A 16,346-nucleotide genomic window follows, 5' to 3' on the forward strand; every position below is an offset into this window, starting at 1 on the left:
TAAGATTTCTTTCTGCTTTCGTGGTTTTGTTGTTTGGTTTGTTTGTGTTTAAATGAGAAATCGTTTCCTGCATCTCTTTCTCTTTTTTAATGCGCCCACGGACTCCAAAAAAGAAGTCCTGTAATGTTTCCGCTCGGTCCAAAGCAGCAGCTTGCAGCACGATTGGAGCCTAAAAGACAAGATTTTAAACAAAGATCCCATTTTTTGCGGCACATTGCAACCTTCCCTTATCGCGTCGTGAGGGGTAGTCAGATTGTACTAAATTATGTCCAACCAAGCCCCCCTTGGATCCGTGGATTAAGAGATTAAAGTGGACCACTGGGCAATGCATCCCCTTTCCCCCCTCATATTACTCACATGATAATTGCCCAAACTGATTTGCACTTTCACAAAAGCTTGTAGGGACTCTTTGTAGCCGGAGCGGAGCAGACGCTGCAGCTCCTGGAGGAAAAAAAATGCTTTCTATGTCAGACTGAGAAACAAATGCAGGGCTGAGGAAAACAAATTACATGCTGCAGAATTTTTCCTCTCTTTGTTTTTTAAATCATCCTATAAACGCCACATCAGCGCGCCTCGCTGTGCGCTAAATGATTGCGCATTTCCAAAAAAAGAAAAAAGAAAAAAAAACCTTAAGGTTGCTTTCCGTAATCAAAAGCCTATACTTTTACTGCGCGCGACATATTGATAAAACTTTATTGACAAAATATTGACAATTACATACTTCTTGGAAGTATACTTTGTGTTAAAATTGTAGCAAACTTAACACAAACACAAAAAGTATTTACATTCTGTAAAAGCGGGTTTAACAGAAACATTAACTTTTTTTTTAGCATTTCTGGACATGGAATAACGCTCAGTGCTTTTTTATTTTTGCTCTCTCTCCTGTCTTTGCTCAATTCTTGCTTTTTAGTCCTTCGTTGCAACTTTCACTGGAGGGTCAAGTCCTGACAGAAGCCTGTGTGGGGGCCACAGCGACACATTGGTAAAGCTTTAGGTTAAAGGAATGTCCTGATACCTTCCCTTTAAGTACTTTGTCTGTGGTCTGATTCACTTATTTTTTATTTTTTTTATAGAAAGATGTCATTTTTTCATCGAAATTCCACTTTTCTTTCCTTAAAAAAAATTAAAAATAAACACCATAACGCAGCACCGCTACTTCATATGTTTTCACAATCACTTTTACACGAGAATCATTAATTAAAGACTGCACACATTGTAAAAAGGAAGAAGCACGACATCTCTCTGTTTGAAAATAGAGTTAGAAACAAAACTGATTATTCCTCTTTTTTGTTGTTATTGTTTCTGTTTTTCCTTGGTTTGCGAAAACTCGTCAAATTAAAAACAGCTACCAGGAAAAAAAGAAGAAAAAAAAACTAGACCATGCATTTCAAGTTTTACAAAAAAAAAAAAAAGCAGTTTGGTGTTTTGGTATATCTTACGTGGAAACGATTTTTTTTTTGTTTAAAAAAATAAGAGGAGGAAAAAATAATAATAAAAGCCTTCTGAAGTGCAAACGTCCAATGTGAGTTGGAGAAAAATATAATTAGGTGTTGGTTGTAGGTGGGGGAGGGTGGGGGAAGGGGGGTAGTAGTGGTGGTTGGTGCGAGAAAGGGTTCAGGTAGGTGGACTGACACACTGTCGGTCACATTTCCCTGGGTCACTCGGACTGACAGACCCGCGTGGTGACAGCAGTGTCAGTCGGGCTTGTCTCACCCTCAGCTGCCGGTCTCCGGAGATCTGAAATGTGACATTGGCTTTGTACCCTCTCACTTGTCTCTACACGGCATCCTGTATCCATGTCCTCCTTCATTCAGGCGCATAGTCTTTATTTTAATCGTCCGAAGTGACATCAATTTCCTCCGGGCTCGCCTGTTTAGTCGCCAGTCTCCACCGGTTTATGTGATGCGATCCTTTCTTCTTCTGCTGAGACTCCGAGCCCTCCTCTTCCAACTTCTGTCTCTTGAACTTCGTCCGTCGGTTCTGAAACCACACTTTTACCTGCATAGAGAAGGGGGGGGGGGGGGGGGGGGACCAGAAAAACCCGTATCAGTTTCACGAGATAAACCGCGATTGGCCAGTGCGTAAAACCAAGCGTGAATAGGATAGCATGGCTAAAAACAAGCAGAGAGTTCAGCAGAAATAACAATACTTTTTTAAAAAGGCAAAATGTGACCTGCACCTAAGGAAACAGCCGCCAGGATAAACAAACATCAATTATAGTTCCAGTACAGCACGAATACATGCCATTAAAAATCATGTCATTGTTAATTACTCCAATTATTCTTATTAACTCACATAAAAAAGAGCGACTTCCGCCTTAAAAAGGTCAAACCCCAATTCTATTAACAATATAACAGGACAGAGTCTTTTCCACATCACGCCTTAAAATTATCGGGAGGGAAAAAGGAAAATGAGACAAGGAGCTGTGACACAAATAGAATATTTTAATAAATAAGGTTCACTACTGTTAATGTAGTTAATGCGCGCAGAAACTTTGACGCCATACCCAAAGTAGGTCAGAAATGTATTTAATTTTTTTAGATTTTTTAAAACAAAAATGTCAGCATGTGGATGTCAAGAGAAATAAATGTCTCTGAGGCACGTTTAACATATATGTCCACACGCTCCTCTAAGTGGATTTGTTAATAATCGGTACCGTGGGGGGAATTAACAACATCTAAATCGATAAATTATCTGTTCCTGTTTTGTCGCTGTGCAGCCCTTTCAGCTCTTTAATGGTGACCGAGGTGCGTTTAATAAGCCTTCAGTGGGCTAATTGAAGTAGGTGACGGTTCATTTGTCCCTTCAGCTCCTCCAAAAGGCCCCGCCGTATAAAGGACACACAGCGGACAAAAGACAGCAGGCTGATGGGCTCAAACAGCATCTTAAATATGGCAGGGGGAATTCACTGAACCCGCCTCGCTCTTTGTATCTCCTACCCTATAAAATGGTTAACTGGTTAATTTGCCCTCCATTTTGAAAAGGCAACATTCTCTCCCCCCACCCCCCACCCCAAAACAAAGTAATTCAACCCCCTCCTGGAATGAGGTTAGGCCTACACAATGACGATCGACTGGCTCCAGCAGAAAGCCTCTGTCTTCAAATGACAACGTGGAAACGGTGTGCCACCTGATAATTTCGCGTTATTGTTTGGCAAATGATAAGCAAATGATAACACCCCGCTTTAGTGCCGCGCGTAAATACGCACACGTTTTACAGGCCTGATTGAAGGCTCCATGACGCACGGTACCACGTTAAAAAAACCAAACACATAAAAAGTAACACACCGTCCTCCAGGACAAGCACCACGACACAGTCAGCTTCTATAATAATCAATAATAATCTCTCGAATTACTGTAAAATGAAAGTGGGGATTTCCTAAAAGCCAAAAACACGACACGACGCGCTGAGAAGCAGCACTGAAACAAAAAACACACACACAACGTGAGAGCAGGTGAGTGGAGAGAGAGAGGGCGGAATGTCGAGTAAAATCCAGTGCTTCTTACCTGAGTTTCTGTGAGGCTAAGGCTGTGGGCGAGCTGCTTTCTTTCTGCTCCCACCACATAATGGTTTTTCTCGAACGCGTGTTCGAGCCGCAGGAGTTGCGAAGGTGAAAACGCTGTCCGGATTCTTTTGGGCTTTCTGGCCAGCGCGTTGTGCAAAAGGAAGCTCTCTGGACTCGTTTCATTACCTGGAAGCGAGCAGAAAGTGAGGATCCTCAGTGACGTATTCAAATATATATGTATATTTTATAAGATGTTAACTATTCCATAAGAAACAACAGGCCTGGGCGCAGCTAGAGGACTGCAGTCTCCTGAGGGACTATAAAAGAGGACGATAATAAAGTCCAAAAAGAAGCTGGACATTAGTCAATAAAAAGCCACACGCCGTATTTATGAAAGTGTGTGTGTGTGTGTTTAAATTAATCATTACTGAAGGTTTCTTCTTTTAATATCTGTCAGTCCTTCCGTGTGAAGAGAAGAGGGAAACAAATAAAGCAGACGTATAATCCTGGACTTAATTAAATTAGCTTTTTGTGAACAAACTGTAAATCGACAACACACAAAACCATCTTAGAAATTAAACTGAAAATACATTCCAGTAAAATAAAAAATAAAAATAGCGCTGTCACTTGCAGGAAAAACAAACCAAATCAAACAAATAAAAATAATATTCAGTAATAATATTATTAATAATAACAACGATCACATAAAAATACCACAAATTCAGCACCCGAAATCAACAATAGAAAAGTTCTCAGGCCAAACCAACTTAAACAATAAATTTACAATTTACTCATATTTTGTCTGATGTCAGGTTCAGAAATTTAGAAACAGCATAATCATATAATTACACGTTTAGCTCAAATAAAAATGTATTTATTTCTTTAAAAAAACTAAACTAAAAAAACTAAAAAACAAAAAACCTGCTGTAACAGGTTTAAACCGCAGACTAGCGAAATGCTTTCATTGCGTTTCTGGATATAGATCATGCGCTATATATAACCTGCAGACTACCGGTGTACAAACATGTCAGAATTTCAATTCGTAAAAAAACAACAACCCGTTAACACATACTCCAAAGCTGCAGGCGTCCTCACAAGCCCAGCCATAAATATTTCTTTGTTACAGATTATTTTTCTTTGTCCAAAATCGAAGAAATTCGTTACGAGGTCATTTCTTTTTACAGCTGCGACACCTTTAGAAACTACTTTTGGCATTTAACGACGCTTCACTTTAAAACTGTTCTGCTACAGCTACAAATATATATTTATATTTTTTTACACCACCTTGCTCTCAGCTTAACACAGTCTAAAAAAACTAAAAAAACAAAAATGAAATAATAACAGAAAAGAAAATGCTACAGCCCGTAGTTGTTCGTGCGTAAAACTCATCCAAAGTCGAATACTTTGACAACTTACCTTGAAACCTGTGACCCAAGTACCTATATCTGTGTAATAACCAGGGGTAGAAAGTTGAGGGGTCTCTTTGCTGGCTGGCAAAAAGCGGGTGCGGACTGTGTGAGGATGAAAGCGGGTGAGCGGCCAGAGCGTGCGGCGGGGCCACCGGATGTACTGGAACGGTAGAGTTTGGCGGATGAGAGACCGCCTCGGCAAAAACCAAGTCCGGGTTAGAGTAGACGCCCCTGCCGCCGGAGTGAAAGCCGTTCAGAAATGGGTTCATCTGGCCGGAGTTTGCATAGCTGAGAGCCGCTGGCCTGATGGGCTCCTCGGAGCGGGACGCCGGTATCGGATTATCCTTCGCCACTAAAGACTCTATAGTAAAACACCTCTTGGGTGTAGGTTGAAACATGGTCTGATAGTCCAGATTCCCCAGTTTAGGTTAAAGTTGTCGTAGGCGCTCTTGCTTGAAAAATACTCCACACCCAAGGAAAAAAAGGGGAAAGTTTCTGCGCAGTAAACAAGTTGGGAAAGGGCGGCGGGCAGTGTCGAAGAAGCCAAAAAATAAAAAGTGCTCGGCTACTCCCAGACTAATCCATGGATGTGATCGTTTTCCTCGCCGGCTTCGTGCAGGCAGATTTGTTAGTTCATGAGCCTAATTAGCGCTGCAGCCCCATAAACAGCTTCCTCTGAAGGCTGTAATGGCATGGTGATTGGTCGCTGCCGCTGCTGCTCGCCTTAAGGTGGAGAAGGGGGAAGACGCTTAAAAAGTGCGTCAATGGGAAGCAGGGGCGCGGAGAGGCGGACTCGAACGCGCAACACGGAACGGATTCGTTCAGAGAAGAGCCCCCCGCGTGCACGCACACATGCCCGCACGCGCACATGTAGACACACAGACACATGCATCCACTCGTGCGCACATATCTCCAGGACATTTAACACATTCAACTAACCAGTAGAAAAGGTAGCCTGCTTATTTGCATTTAGTGTCTACGACAGATTCAGGCAGATCTTTAAAGTGTGTGTGCTGTTACTACTAGAGGTGATTACTTTAAAATATGCAAAAACAATGTGGCGGCAACACATCAGCTCTGTTTGACTCTGTTTTTGGGATGCTAATGGTATGGAATAAATGGAATTTTTCAGCAGCCGCTTATTTGCGCCATTAGTCGGTTTTAATTTATTTTTCCATATTTTCCTGTTTTCTTTTTGTTTATTTATTTATTTGTGACTGGACATTTGTAGAAAATTCTTTTTTTTTCGTTGCTGCTTGTTTCCATTTGTCCCGATTCTAGGATCAACATTAGTATGAGTTCTATACTGACACGCTTACATTTGTGCAGAATGGTTTGTCGAAGACGCAGACGCGCTTAAGCTCAGATTTAGAGGTGCTTCTGCTTTTTTTTATCTAGTGTGCGGGACACGATCCTGAAACAGTCAGTGTTCAGTAACACTGATGTGTCGCTGTGTGTTAGACGGTGAGAGCTGTTTATTAGAGTAGTGTACCTGTGCGAGTGCGACCTGTCACCCCTGCATGCAGATCAGCGGCTGACGGCAGCAGCACGAAGCTGCAGCCATGTCCGCGCACAGCGGGCCTTCACAAAGAAATAATACACACTTGGAGTCCGCGCAGGCTGCTGACAAGTGAACTGATGCATCCCCCGAAATGAGAAAATGATGTATTGCCTACCGACAGCCTACGTCCAAATGTTTGGAGATTATTTCATCATTTTATGCCTTTTTTTGTTTTTGTTCATTTTAATTTTTTGGCCGCTGCTTGTAAGCTGATACATGTTTCAAGGAAAGTTTCCAACCAAATACATATAATCAGAATAACTCCACTTATTATTATTATTAAATTATTATTATTATTATTATTACTCACATGGAGTTTAGGCTTTGCTCATTTATGCGGGTCCCTGAAATTAAATGTGGCCTATAAAAATATACTGGAGCACTGAATGGGCTTCTCAGCGCTATCAGAGCACCAACATGCCCACAAACATACACCACACACACCATCTTGTTTAAGATGTTAAAAAACACATTCCAGTTTATTATTTTCAATACCTGGAGGAATCTCCCAGAGGTGGATAGTTTTTTATTCAATTCGCTTATACAGCTCAGATAGAGGCTTTTGGTTTGCATTAAATATCAGCCTATTATTTTTACTGTTATTATTATTATTATTATTACTATTACTTTTATTATCATCATCATCATCATTATTATATAGTAGCTCAAATCGGGGAGCCAAATTAAAAATGCCAACGCAGTTTTGTTGTTGGGACAACAAACTCCCGCCCTGCTGAGGGAGTTTTCTTACTTTATAGCTCCAGCAGCATGTTACTGGTTTTGTAATTGCCTCCTTTCTGACCACCTTCTGCTTGTTTATATTTTTACTGAGTTTTATACCCTCAGTTAACTGATGATCTTAGGCATGAACCAACACGTTTCCCGTTTTCAGATGTAACGCGTCTTCTTTCTGGTGTTTTACCGACATCTAGTGGTTACAGAAAGAAAGGCTTTACAAAGTTCAGATCGCCAGCGTCGTACGGTTGTAGCCTCCACAAGCAGTTTTGAATTATTATTATCTTGTTTGCCAGGCCAGCAGTCTGACCGCTCCTAAATATTTGGGCATACATGTTTCAGTTTTAGCCTCAAGGTAGCCAAGAAGTTCTGGATTACGATGCAGCATCCCCATGTGTTGTTTATACATTAGCAGTGATGTGGGATTAATTTAGAAACCAGAAACCAAAATCTAAACGACAAGCTTCATCATGTGCAAGTATCAACATAGTTGCTTTACTCATTTAAATTAAGTATTGAAACGCATTTGCAAGCAGGCTTTATTTCTAAAATGTATGTTCATAAGGTTATCTGTGGCTTTATTGATCTAAACTAGGCAAAGCTAAGGACAGCATACTCTAACATTTTTTATATCCCATTGAAGACAAAGAGAACATACTCCTGGTGAGCATTGTCTTTATTAATAAAGGCTTTATCTGTTCACATGCAACCTGGTGTGATACCATTGATTGCAGCAAGATAGAAGCACGCACTGGATATGAAGCCAGACCATTTCAATACTCTATGCATGCACAAAATGTAAATTCCACTAGTTCTTTAACAGGTTAGAAAGCATCTCATATTAGATGGAAGAGCTGAAATAACTGAAGCAGGTGACACGATTCCTAGTCACCATCAGCCATTAGAAGAGTTGTAGATCTGTGCCATAACATCTATGCAAGGTACAGTCAATAAAAGAGGCAGTTGGTGGTACACTGAGTTTGCATTCAATATTGTAGCAGGTTCACTGGTTTGCATGTAGGTCGGATTAACTTCACTAAGGTAAGAACATTTCCAACCACTGGGGGTTACAGTAATGCTTCACTGAAACCTAAGTGAACACAAGTTCATTGGTTAATGGTGTTTAGAAGGTGAGGAGGTTCCGGTTCAAAACTGCAGGTCAAGATAAAAATAAAACAAAATCACTTCCCAGGAAACTGCATTCTACAAATACTCAAATCAAAGGTATTTTTGGGCCCCCAATGTAACACTGTGGCCAACAGTGATGTGGTATTTCTGATTATTATAATTATTATTATTTTAAATCATTTTTTATTGATTGAGCCATGAGCTGAGGTTCAGCGGCGAACGGTGGTCCAGCCATCATCATCTGTCTCGTTTTTGGTGCGGCGAAGGTTTTCTTTGTCAGTACGCCAGCCCTTCTCTCCATCAGCGTCACGATCACGGTCCCGTCCCGGTTCTCTGTTTCGGTCCCTGTCGCGCTCCTCACGTTTATCCTCACCTCCACGACGCCAAGAACCACCTGTGGGGAACAAAGATGTTTCGTAGAAAATATTCCAGCAACGGAAGTTTTTATGTTTTAACTTTGGAAGTTTCGTGTGTCCAAAGTGGATGATTTCTTTAAATTTAAAAAAAAAAAAAAAAAAAAAAAAGCTTATGTAGCAGAGCATGTATCAATGGGTTTGCAGTGCCCTCTGCTGGCTGAATAAGTTATCTTCACGTTGAAATTTTTGACAGTCAGAAGATGAGCTCAGTGGATTGAGGATGGAGAGTTGGATCAGGGACACCAGCGTCTACAGCGTTTTAAATCTCTCTCAACTGTGATTACTTTTTATTTGATTTCAGGAAGATAAAAACCATGGTGATGTTGTGCACATCAGTTTTCTTTTAACATCTCTTAACAACAAAAGTGTTTGGGAGCAAACCATACTAGTTTTGGAATCAAAATGTTCTCCATTCAAGCTTGATATTTGATTATTATTAATAAAAGCAGAGCTTAAATTATTGGTAAATCTATGCAGTTTTTTTTTTAATTGTTTATTTACATTTCATACAGCAATTTTCTGAAACAAAGTTAACATTTGTGCATAAAATAAATTACTTAGATCACACTTAATGAGATCAAACCCAGCAAAGACACTGAAAGCAAGTCTAAAACATGCTCTGCTCACCATCATCAGGATCTCTGGGTGGGCCTCTGTTGTCACGATCATCACGGCGATCTCTATCACGAGGGTCTCTATTGCGGCGATCATCACGGTCACGTCGATCGTCTCGATCGCGTCGATCGTCTCGATCACGTCGATCATCGCGGTCTGCCTCCTCTCTGCGAGATTCTCTCCAGCTGCTTCCCTCATCAGTACCCCCTCTTCTCCAGATACCATCCTCTCTGTGAACGCACAGTGACACCAATTAGAAACTCTGCCAACAACTACCTGAAAAGCAAATTGTCACATCCTCCACGGTGCTACGAATAACTCAGCATACAGGCATAGATCTATTAGCCCCACCTGTTTGGACGACGGTCTCTGTTGCGGTCGCTGGATCTTTCGTCTCCTTCGCCATCATCTCCATCATCATGGGGGCCACCCCGGGGAGGTCCCCAACTTTCCTCTCTGGCCTTCTCTCGCTCACGCCACCCCCCTATATCAGAGGTGTTCATTATCATCATTTTATTAAGACTTGACATTTAGGCACAGACCAGCTGCCTGGCTGTTGGATAACAAGACTTTTCTATTATTTACTGATAGCCAATTGGCTACAGACTTACCAGGTCGGCCCAGTGGTTTCCAAGGTTTGGCGTCATCATCACCACGATGTGGCCCATCATCCATACCTCTTCTTCCAACTCTGTCATCATCTCCTCTTCTGGGGCCCCAGTCGTCATCAGCTCCACGCCTGGGTCCCCTGGAGTCATCCATGCCTCTACGAGGGCCTCTGTCATCATCAAAGCCACGTCTAGGACCACGGTCGTCATCTCCACCACGCCTTGGACCACGATCATCGTCGAAACCTCTGCGTGGACCACGGTCATCATCCAACCCTCTGCGAACAGGGCGGTCTTCATCGTCACCACGGCGTGGGCCTCGTTCATCGTCAAAGACCCTACGGGGACCTCTGTCCTCTCCGCTTCTACGAGGACCATCTCGTCTGAAAGGTAACTCTTTCTCCTCCTTGTCATCGTCCTGTCTCCAAGTCCTAAGGAGCACACAGTTGTTGTTAGAGAAGCCATTCCTAGCTGAGTCGGCATTACAAGAAGAAAAGCAGGAACTAAGTGTTGGTGACACACACCTGTCTGGTGCAGGACGACGCCACTCTGAATCCCCACCCTCTGTGCGTCGTCTCCATCCTCCATCCTCCTTTTAACAGAATCACATGATACTTCAAAATTACTCACAGTCCTGTAGACCATATTATCCTTACACAGCCCATCCCAGCCATCTTGGGGTAAGCAAAAGCAACTTATTAAAAAACAGATCCAAACCTTTGGCTTCTCCTCCTGTGGGACCTTTCTCTCCTCCTCACGGCGTCGTTCTCGCTCCTCAATCTCCTGCTGACGAAGACGCTGCTTCCGCTCTTGCTCCTCAAGCTTTCGTAGACGCTCCTGGTACTCCCTCTCCTCCTCCTCTCGCTGCTCTTGTTCCAGGCGTTCACGCTCTTCACGCTCTATAAAAAAAAAAAATTAAAAATCCTTCCTGGTTCTCTGTGGAATATGAGCTCCTGTCCTAACTTTATGAGGACAGGTTGGATCACGGATTCGTGATTGTACAAACCTTTCTTGAGCTGCTCCTCATGAATACGCTGTGCCTCTTCTTCTTTTTCCCGGTAGTAAGCATTACGCCTGTCCTCTTTGCGCTGTCTCTTTCTGTCTTCCAGGCGCGTCTTCCTTTCCTCTATCAAGCGCTCTTGGAAAGCCTTCAGTTTTTCCTTTAAAAGGCACAGAAGTGAAGCTGAAAGCACTGCTTCAGTCCTCATAGTCAGCTAATGCTCAGAGATTGACTAAGCAGTCTTACCTCATAAATGAAGCTACGAGCGGCTGTTATTTTGGACAGGAAGTTCTCTTTGTCCTCCATCATCCTGGACATGCGCTTCTTGTGCTCCAGAGCCTTCTCCCGTTCAACTTTCATGGTACTAATCTACATAAAGAGAAGAACAACTTGTTACATTCCAGATGCTCAGATGTTTTACATTCGTTTTTATCTCTTTATGTAAAGCGCTTTTTTCCTGCCCACTTACCCTCTCCTCCTCCTGGAGCTCCCACAGTTCCATATCCTTGACACGCTGCTCCTCATAAGCTTTTTTGATCAGGGGAATCTCCTCAAGACGCTTTGCCCTCTCAAAATAGTCAATCTGAAGAGAGATAAAACTTAGGGCCCAGTACATATTTAAGTTATCAATACTTCTACTGATTTAATACCATTACCTTTTTCTCCTGGTTCTTCAGACGCTCCTGAAGTTCTTTCTTCTCCTTCTCCAGCTGCTCCACCTGTTTAGCCATGATGAAGTCAGGGTCCAGTTCTTCCAGGTCCTGCAACAAAACCAGTTTGTTAGATCTACATTAAAAATGTAATCCATGTGAAACTTACCCAGATCAAGTTGATTATGGCTACATTTCATCACCTCAATGTCGATATCCTTGAAAGCCTTTGCTCCAAGTTCAGTCTTCTTGATCTGCTCCAAGCGCTCACGGGCATTCTTCTTCTTGATCTGCTTGTGCTCCTCCATGATGCGCTCCTTCTCCCTTTCTTTGGCCTCCTGCCGCAGACGCTCCTCCTCTGCCTTGCGAACCTTCTGCATCTCAGCCTCCCGCTGTTCTAGCTCCTCCTTCTCACGCTGAATGTTTAAGCTCTCCAGACGCTCCTTGCGCTCTTCGATGGTCTGTCTACGAGCCAGGATGCGCTGGTGATCCTTGCGGGCACTTTTCAGGTAGGCAGCGATGGCCTGTTGGTTATGCTCCTCTCGCTCTTGCTAAGAAAGAATAATTAAAAAAATAAATAAGATGCACTTGAATTCAAACAAAGGCATAACATGAGTAATGTTTTAAATATAACATGAAAAATACCGTCACTGTATGTACATTAATAAAGGGGGGGGGGCGCTGTATATTAGGTGCCTCTGGTCACTGTGTATCGGTTAGAGGTTGAACTCACCAGGATGGAGGCAGGCTTGATGACCTGTATGGCTTTAGCCAAAGATGCAGACATGGCAGTGAGCTGGTTCCTTATCTGCTCTGACGGCATGTTCTGCAGGAAAGGTCCAACAGGAGCATCCTCTTTGGTCGAGTAGTTCAGATCAGAGCCGAAGCTCAGAGTTTTAGAGGTGTGGTCTATTCTGACCTACAAGACAAAAAGAAATGTTAGATAATCTACAAAAACGCAGCATGTTACTTCAGTAATAGCTCACATCCCTGTTTCTGGACCATCAGTGATGTCAGTGTCTCTACCAATGTGAGTCTTACCTGCAGATCACAATGCCGTGCAGCATCTACAATGGAGCGCTCCAGCTGGAAGGCGTCCACAAATGGAACCAGAGAGGCCAGACGACTGAACTCGATGCTTTGATAGATCTGTGCAACCTAAAATTTAAAAAATGAAGACAATTACACCCATTTCAGGGTAGAAGTGATTTAGAAAAAAAGATTAACCAGAAGAGAGAGAGGATTACCTGTTGCAAGAGCCTCAGGATGGTGTTACTCTGCAGATGTGGGACATACTGCTGAAGATCAGGTTCCTTCTCAGCCTGATCTCTCACCCAGTTTAACACCTAGAAGAGTAGGAAATTACAAGCAACAAGAAATGTTAATTAAATGAATAAACTTCAAGCTGTATGTAAGAAAATGAACTGAACGACAGCTCCTTGTAATTATTACGTTTGCTGCTGCCACATGAAGCTGGACAGTTTACCTTGGTCACTCTCCCGCTCAGCTTCAGAGGATGAAAGTCGACCTCAAGCCAGTTGTAAAGTTCTTTCACATCAGTTACAACATACTGCAGCAAGTTAAATCTAACCTAAAACACAAAAATCATACATTTGACAAAAAATTTAAAACAAATTAAAGAACAGATAAAAACAAAAAACTATATTCTTAAAAGGGTGTGAAGATTTCTCTCTCTTCTTGAGCACATAGTGTACCATATCATTAATGAGACTTTGGCGGGTTGGTGGAGACTGCAGGGCAAGGAGGGTAGCTAGCCTTCGGTGTTTCTCAACAATGATGCCATCCATGTCAAGCAAGCGAGCAATATCGGTACGCTCAGGGGTGATGGGAATAGATAGCGTAGCCAGGAGGACTCGGGTAGACATCCTGAAAATTGAAAGTAAATTTCAATACATATTTGGTCATGATCAAATTTTAAAAACAAAAACAAACAAACACTGGTGCATTTATCCACAAGGAATTAATGGAATACCGCTGCATCTCCTCTTGGGTCAGATTCTTTCGCATCTCCCTGGACAGATGATAGAGCCGGTGAAGTGTGCAGGCATGGAAGAGAGCGTTTCCAGATTTCCAGAATACAGTAGACACCTTGTTGTAGTAGTTGGCCATCAGCTGTGGTTTGGGAGGCTTCTTGGAAAGAGCAAACAGGCCATGGATGTCCTCAACAGCCTTGAATGCTTCCTGAGAGGAAAAAGAATAATTGCATTAGTACCATTAATTTTACATTCATCATGTTTCAAAGCTACTATAATATTATACATTGCCAGCTGCACATTACAGCATCCCACAACAGTGGAGGCAACCGATCTGAAAATGCTTGTGTAGTTGTTGAAGAGTGTTAGGTAGACTAACCTGCCACAGCTCCATGCTTATGGCGCTGTCCAGCTGCACCAGACGTGTCTCCAGGTGCATGGACTGACTTTCAGGGTTGTTCAGATTGATGGCAGTGCTCTGGTTGTGATGGCGCTGGATCTGACCCAGATGCATGCGCAGGTTGTCACAGAGCTTACGAAATTCTGCCTTGCGGGTGTACTGAAGGCAAAACTTGAATGCTGCAGGGAAGGTAGGATTTTAGAGCCTCGTACTTAAAGGTTTTAACTGTAAAAATGTTTGCAGTTGCAAAACTATTCAGTTATTTAATATTAATAGTAACAACAACAATAACTGTTCACTTTGACAATTAATTTAATCTGTTACATTATATCTTATTACATCGCATTGCTTTGCGTAACTGCTGTAATACCTTGAGGATTAGCTAATCCTAGACTCACAGCAAACAGACTTGAAATACATTTCTGAATAATAATTAAATGACTTCATTGGGAAAGATTTTTGTTTTATAAAACATACTATACATGCATTGGTGTTAATTAACATCCATATACAGAAAACGATTAAAAATACAAAAACTTTATATTAAGATGGTAGTAAGCAGCCTGGAATATTGACTTAGGACTAGAACATGACATCATGAAAACAGACAGTATTTAAAAAGTAATTTGATGCATGTCCCTACCTTGCTGTGCAATGTCATGGTATAGACGCTCCACCTTGGAGTTGTTTCTCAGCAGGTCAAGGCACTGGCGGTAGGACTCCCACAAGAACTTCACCCACGGAGTGAGGAGCAGGCGATCAGTACGATCTTGAGTGTCCTCTCCACTCACAGCACTCAGGAGCACGCTAAAATCAAAGCAAGTTTCACATTAGTCCAGTTTATTTGTTTAATTGAAAAAAAAACAAAAAAAACAAATCAAAATTTAAAGTTAAATCAAACACCAGCCCTAAGAAATGAATTAAGTCATTTGTTAAACAGCTGATTTACTATATAAAAACTTAAGCAGCATCACCTTTCTGGGGTCTGGATGTTATCCAGATCTTCGATGTCCAGGACCATTTGCTGGGACTCCTCCTTGGCTGTCTCAGTCTTCTCCTCTGCCAGCTTCAGGTAGGCCCTAACCACATCCTCCAAAGACTTGATGTTCACCTGGAAACAGAAAGCGCTTACATTTAGACTAAACTGCTATTTTGCATAAATTATTTTGTGTGTGCAAAAATCACAGATTTTTTCTTGCAGACCTGCTGGCAGATGTTCTTGTACTGGTAGAGACCCTCCTTGGCCAGGTGACTCTTGCGAAGATCGACGCAGAGCTCCAGATATTTGAGCATAATGGGCTCGTGGATCTTCTGCCATGTTCGGTGTTTCTTGCTTTTGATGACATCGTACAAGACATCCAAGGCCGGCTGCTTCTTGCCAACCTCAAGAAATTCTGCGCAAACATGTTAAAATAATATAAGTCAACAATAAACGCGTCAAGTCCCGCATCATTAAAAAAAAAAAAAAGCAAACGCTTCACACACCGTGACAAGCTAGAGCCGGCTGATTAGGCCGCTGTTGGTGCGTCGGTGATAGTAGGATCTACTTACAGCACCGATTCCCAGGCAGCGTTAACAACACCGTAAAGCTACGTGGAAGGTTAACAGCTCTCTGGCAGTCACTTACTTTTCTAAAAAGTCTTTCTTTTGTAATTTAAAAATCTGCGTAGACTGTTGGCTACATACCAACGTAGCTTCACAATTTCGATATGGCTTCCCCGCCATCCGGCTAGCGTTAGCAGTTAGCCCGGCCGGCTAACAACAACGAGTCACCAACGGCTAATGCCAGCTAACCCTTCGCCCAGTAGTTAGCATGGATGTGGCCCATCTGTTAAAACACGAAGCCGTTTGTATACTCACCGTTCGCTCGTTTCAGAGCATTCTCTGGCCGCTGAAAATACGCCGGCATGTCGATGACCTTTTAGCAAAGCTCAAAATTGGTTGACTTGGATTAATTTTAAGAAATTTTACCAGTCCATCAAAGCCACGCACTCACCCTGTGCAACGGTGCTGGCTGAGAAAGGAACAACCTCGTGAGTAGCCTTGGTAGGGTTGCCAGTTGCGTCACGTGTTATCCCTCCCCCCCAATCCCATACTGTGTGCGCCGCATCTATGAGGCGGTGAAAGGAAATAAAGACAATTAACTTAATACAACGTACAGTTCAGCGTATCCGCGTAGTTTTGTGATTATTTTTATTTCACTTTTATCATTTGTAAACACACCCTTTTCACATCTTGTAGACCTTTTTGGATATGCAAGCACATAAGACTTTAAATGACAAATGATTCCGTTGGCTGTGGCATGTTTTCAGTAACGGAAATATG

The 16,346-nt window shown here is 42.4% G+C and overlaps 2 protein-coding genes across 2 annotated transcripts; both read right to left on the reverse strand.

The window, feature by feature from the left end:
* Positions 1 to 676: 676 nt before the first annotated feature.
* Positions 677 to 5,699, reverse strand: emx2 (empty spiracles homeobox 2). Its single transcript, XM_085297490.1, has 3 exons — positions 4,922 to 5,699; positions 3,507 to 3,691; positions 677 to 1,998 (listed from the first exon to the last, which is right to left on the reverse strand). The coding sequence occupies exons 1-3, from the start codon at positions 5,310 to 5,312 to the stop codon at positions 1,831 to 1,833; spliced, it is 744 nt and encodes a 247-aa protein (XP_085153616.1). The 5' UTR covers positions 5,313 to 5,699; the 3' UTR covers positions 677 to 1,830.
* A 2,169-nt stretch (positions 5,700 to 7,868) lies between these two features.
* eif3s10 (eukaryotic translation initiation factor 3, subunit 10 (theta)) lies at positions 7,869 to 16,058 on the reverse strand. The gene is made up of 22 exons (XM_085297491.1): positions 15,882 to 16,058; positions 15,225 to 15,415; positions 14,996 to 15,132; positions 14,665 to 14,828; positions 14,001 to 14,200; positions 13,621 to 13,829; positions 13,343 to 13,514; positions 13,114 to 13,218; positions 12,875 to 12,973; positions 12,669 to 12,785; positions 12,361 to 12,546; positions 11,831 to 12,178; positions 11,634 to 11,738; positions 11,447 to 11,560; positions 11,224 to 11,346; positions 10,984 to 11,137; positions 10,695 to 10,876; positions 10,502 to 10,569; positions 9,981 to 10,408; positions 9,721 to 9,853; positions 9,382 to 9,599; positions 7,869 to 8,732 (listed from the first exon to the last, which is right to left on the reverse strand). Exons 1-22 carry the CDS (start codon positions 15,928 to 15,930, stop codon positions 8,548 to 8,550), a joined length of 3,687 nt encoding a protein of 1,228 aa, XP_085153617.1. The 5' UTR covers positions 15,931 to 16,058; the 3' UTR covers positions 7,869 to 8,547.
* Positions 16,059 to 16,346: the final 288 nt, after the last annotated feature.

Source organism: Mchenga conophoros, linkage group LG13, assembly GCF_057382185.1.
Source record: "Mchenga conophoros isolate Kocher_MC1m ecotype Shallow Benthic linkage group LG13, M_conophoros_male_GT1.1, whole genome shotgun sequence".
In the NCBI taxonomy this organism is placed as follows: Eukaryota; Metazoa; Chordata; class Actinopteri; order Cichliformes; family Cichlidae; genus Mchenga; species Mchenga conophoros.

What these genes read in the sequence shown, in the direction of transcription:
- emx2 (XM_085297490.1), bottom strand. Translation starts at nt 5,312, where the DNA reads ATGTTTCAACCTACACCCAAGAGGTGTTTTACTATAGAGTCTTTAGTG. An exon ending in CTTGGGTCACAGGTTTCAAG is followed by an intron (nt 3,692 to 4,921) that starts GTAAGTTGTCAA and finishes GCTCGCTTCCAG; the next exon opens with GTAATGAAACGAGTCCAGAG. An exon ending in TTAGCCTCACAGAAACTCAG is followed by an intron (nt 1,999 to 3,506) that starts GTAAGAAGCACT and finishes TTCTCTATGCAG; the next exon opens with GTAAAAGTGTGGTTTCAGAA.
- eif3s10 (XM_085297491.1), bottom strand. Translation starts at nt 15,930, where the DNA reads ATGCCGGCGTATTTTCAGCGGCCAGAGAATGCTCTGAAACGAGCGAAC. An exon ending in TCAAGGATATCGACATTGAG is followed by an intron (nt 11,739 to 11,830) that starts GTGATGAAATGT and finishes GTTTTGTTGCAG; the next exon opens with GACCTGGAAGAACTGGACCC. An exon ending in CGTCGTCCTGCACCAGACAG is followed by an intron (nt 10,409 to 10,501) that starts GTGTGTGTCACC and finishes TGTGCTCCTTAG; the next exon opens with GACTTGGAGACAGGACGATG.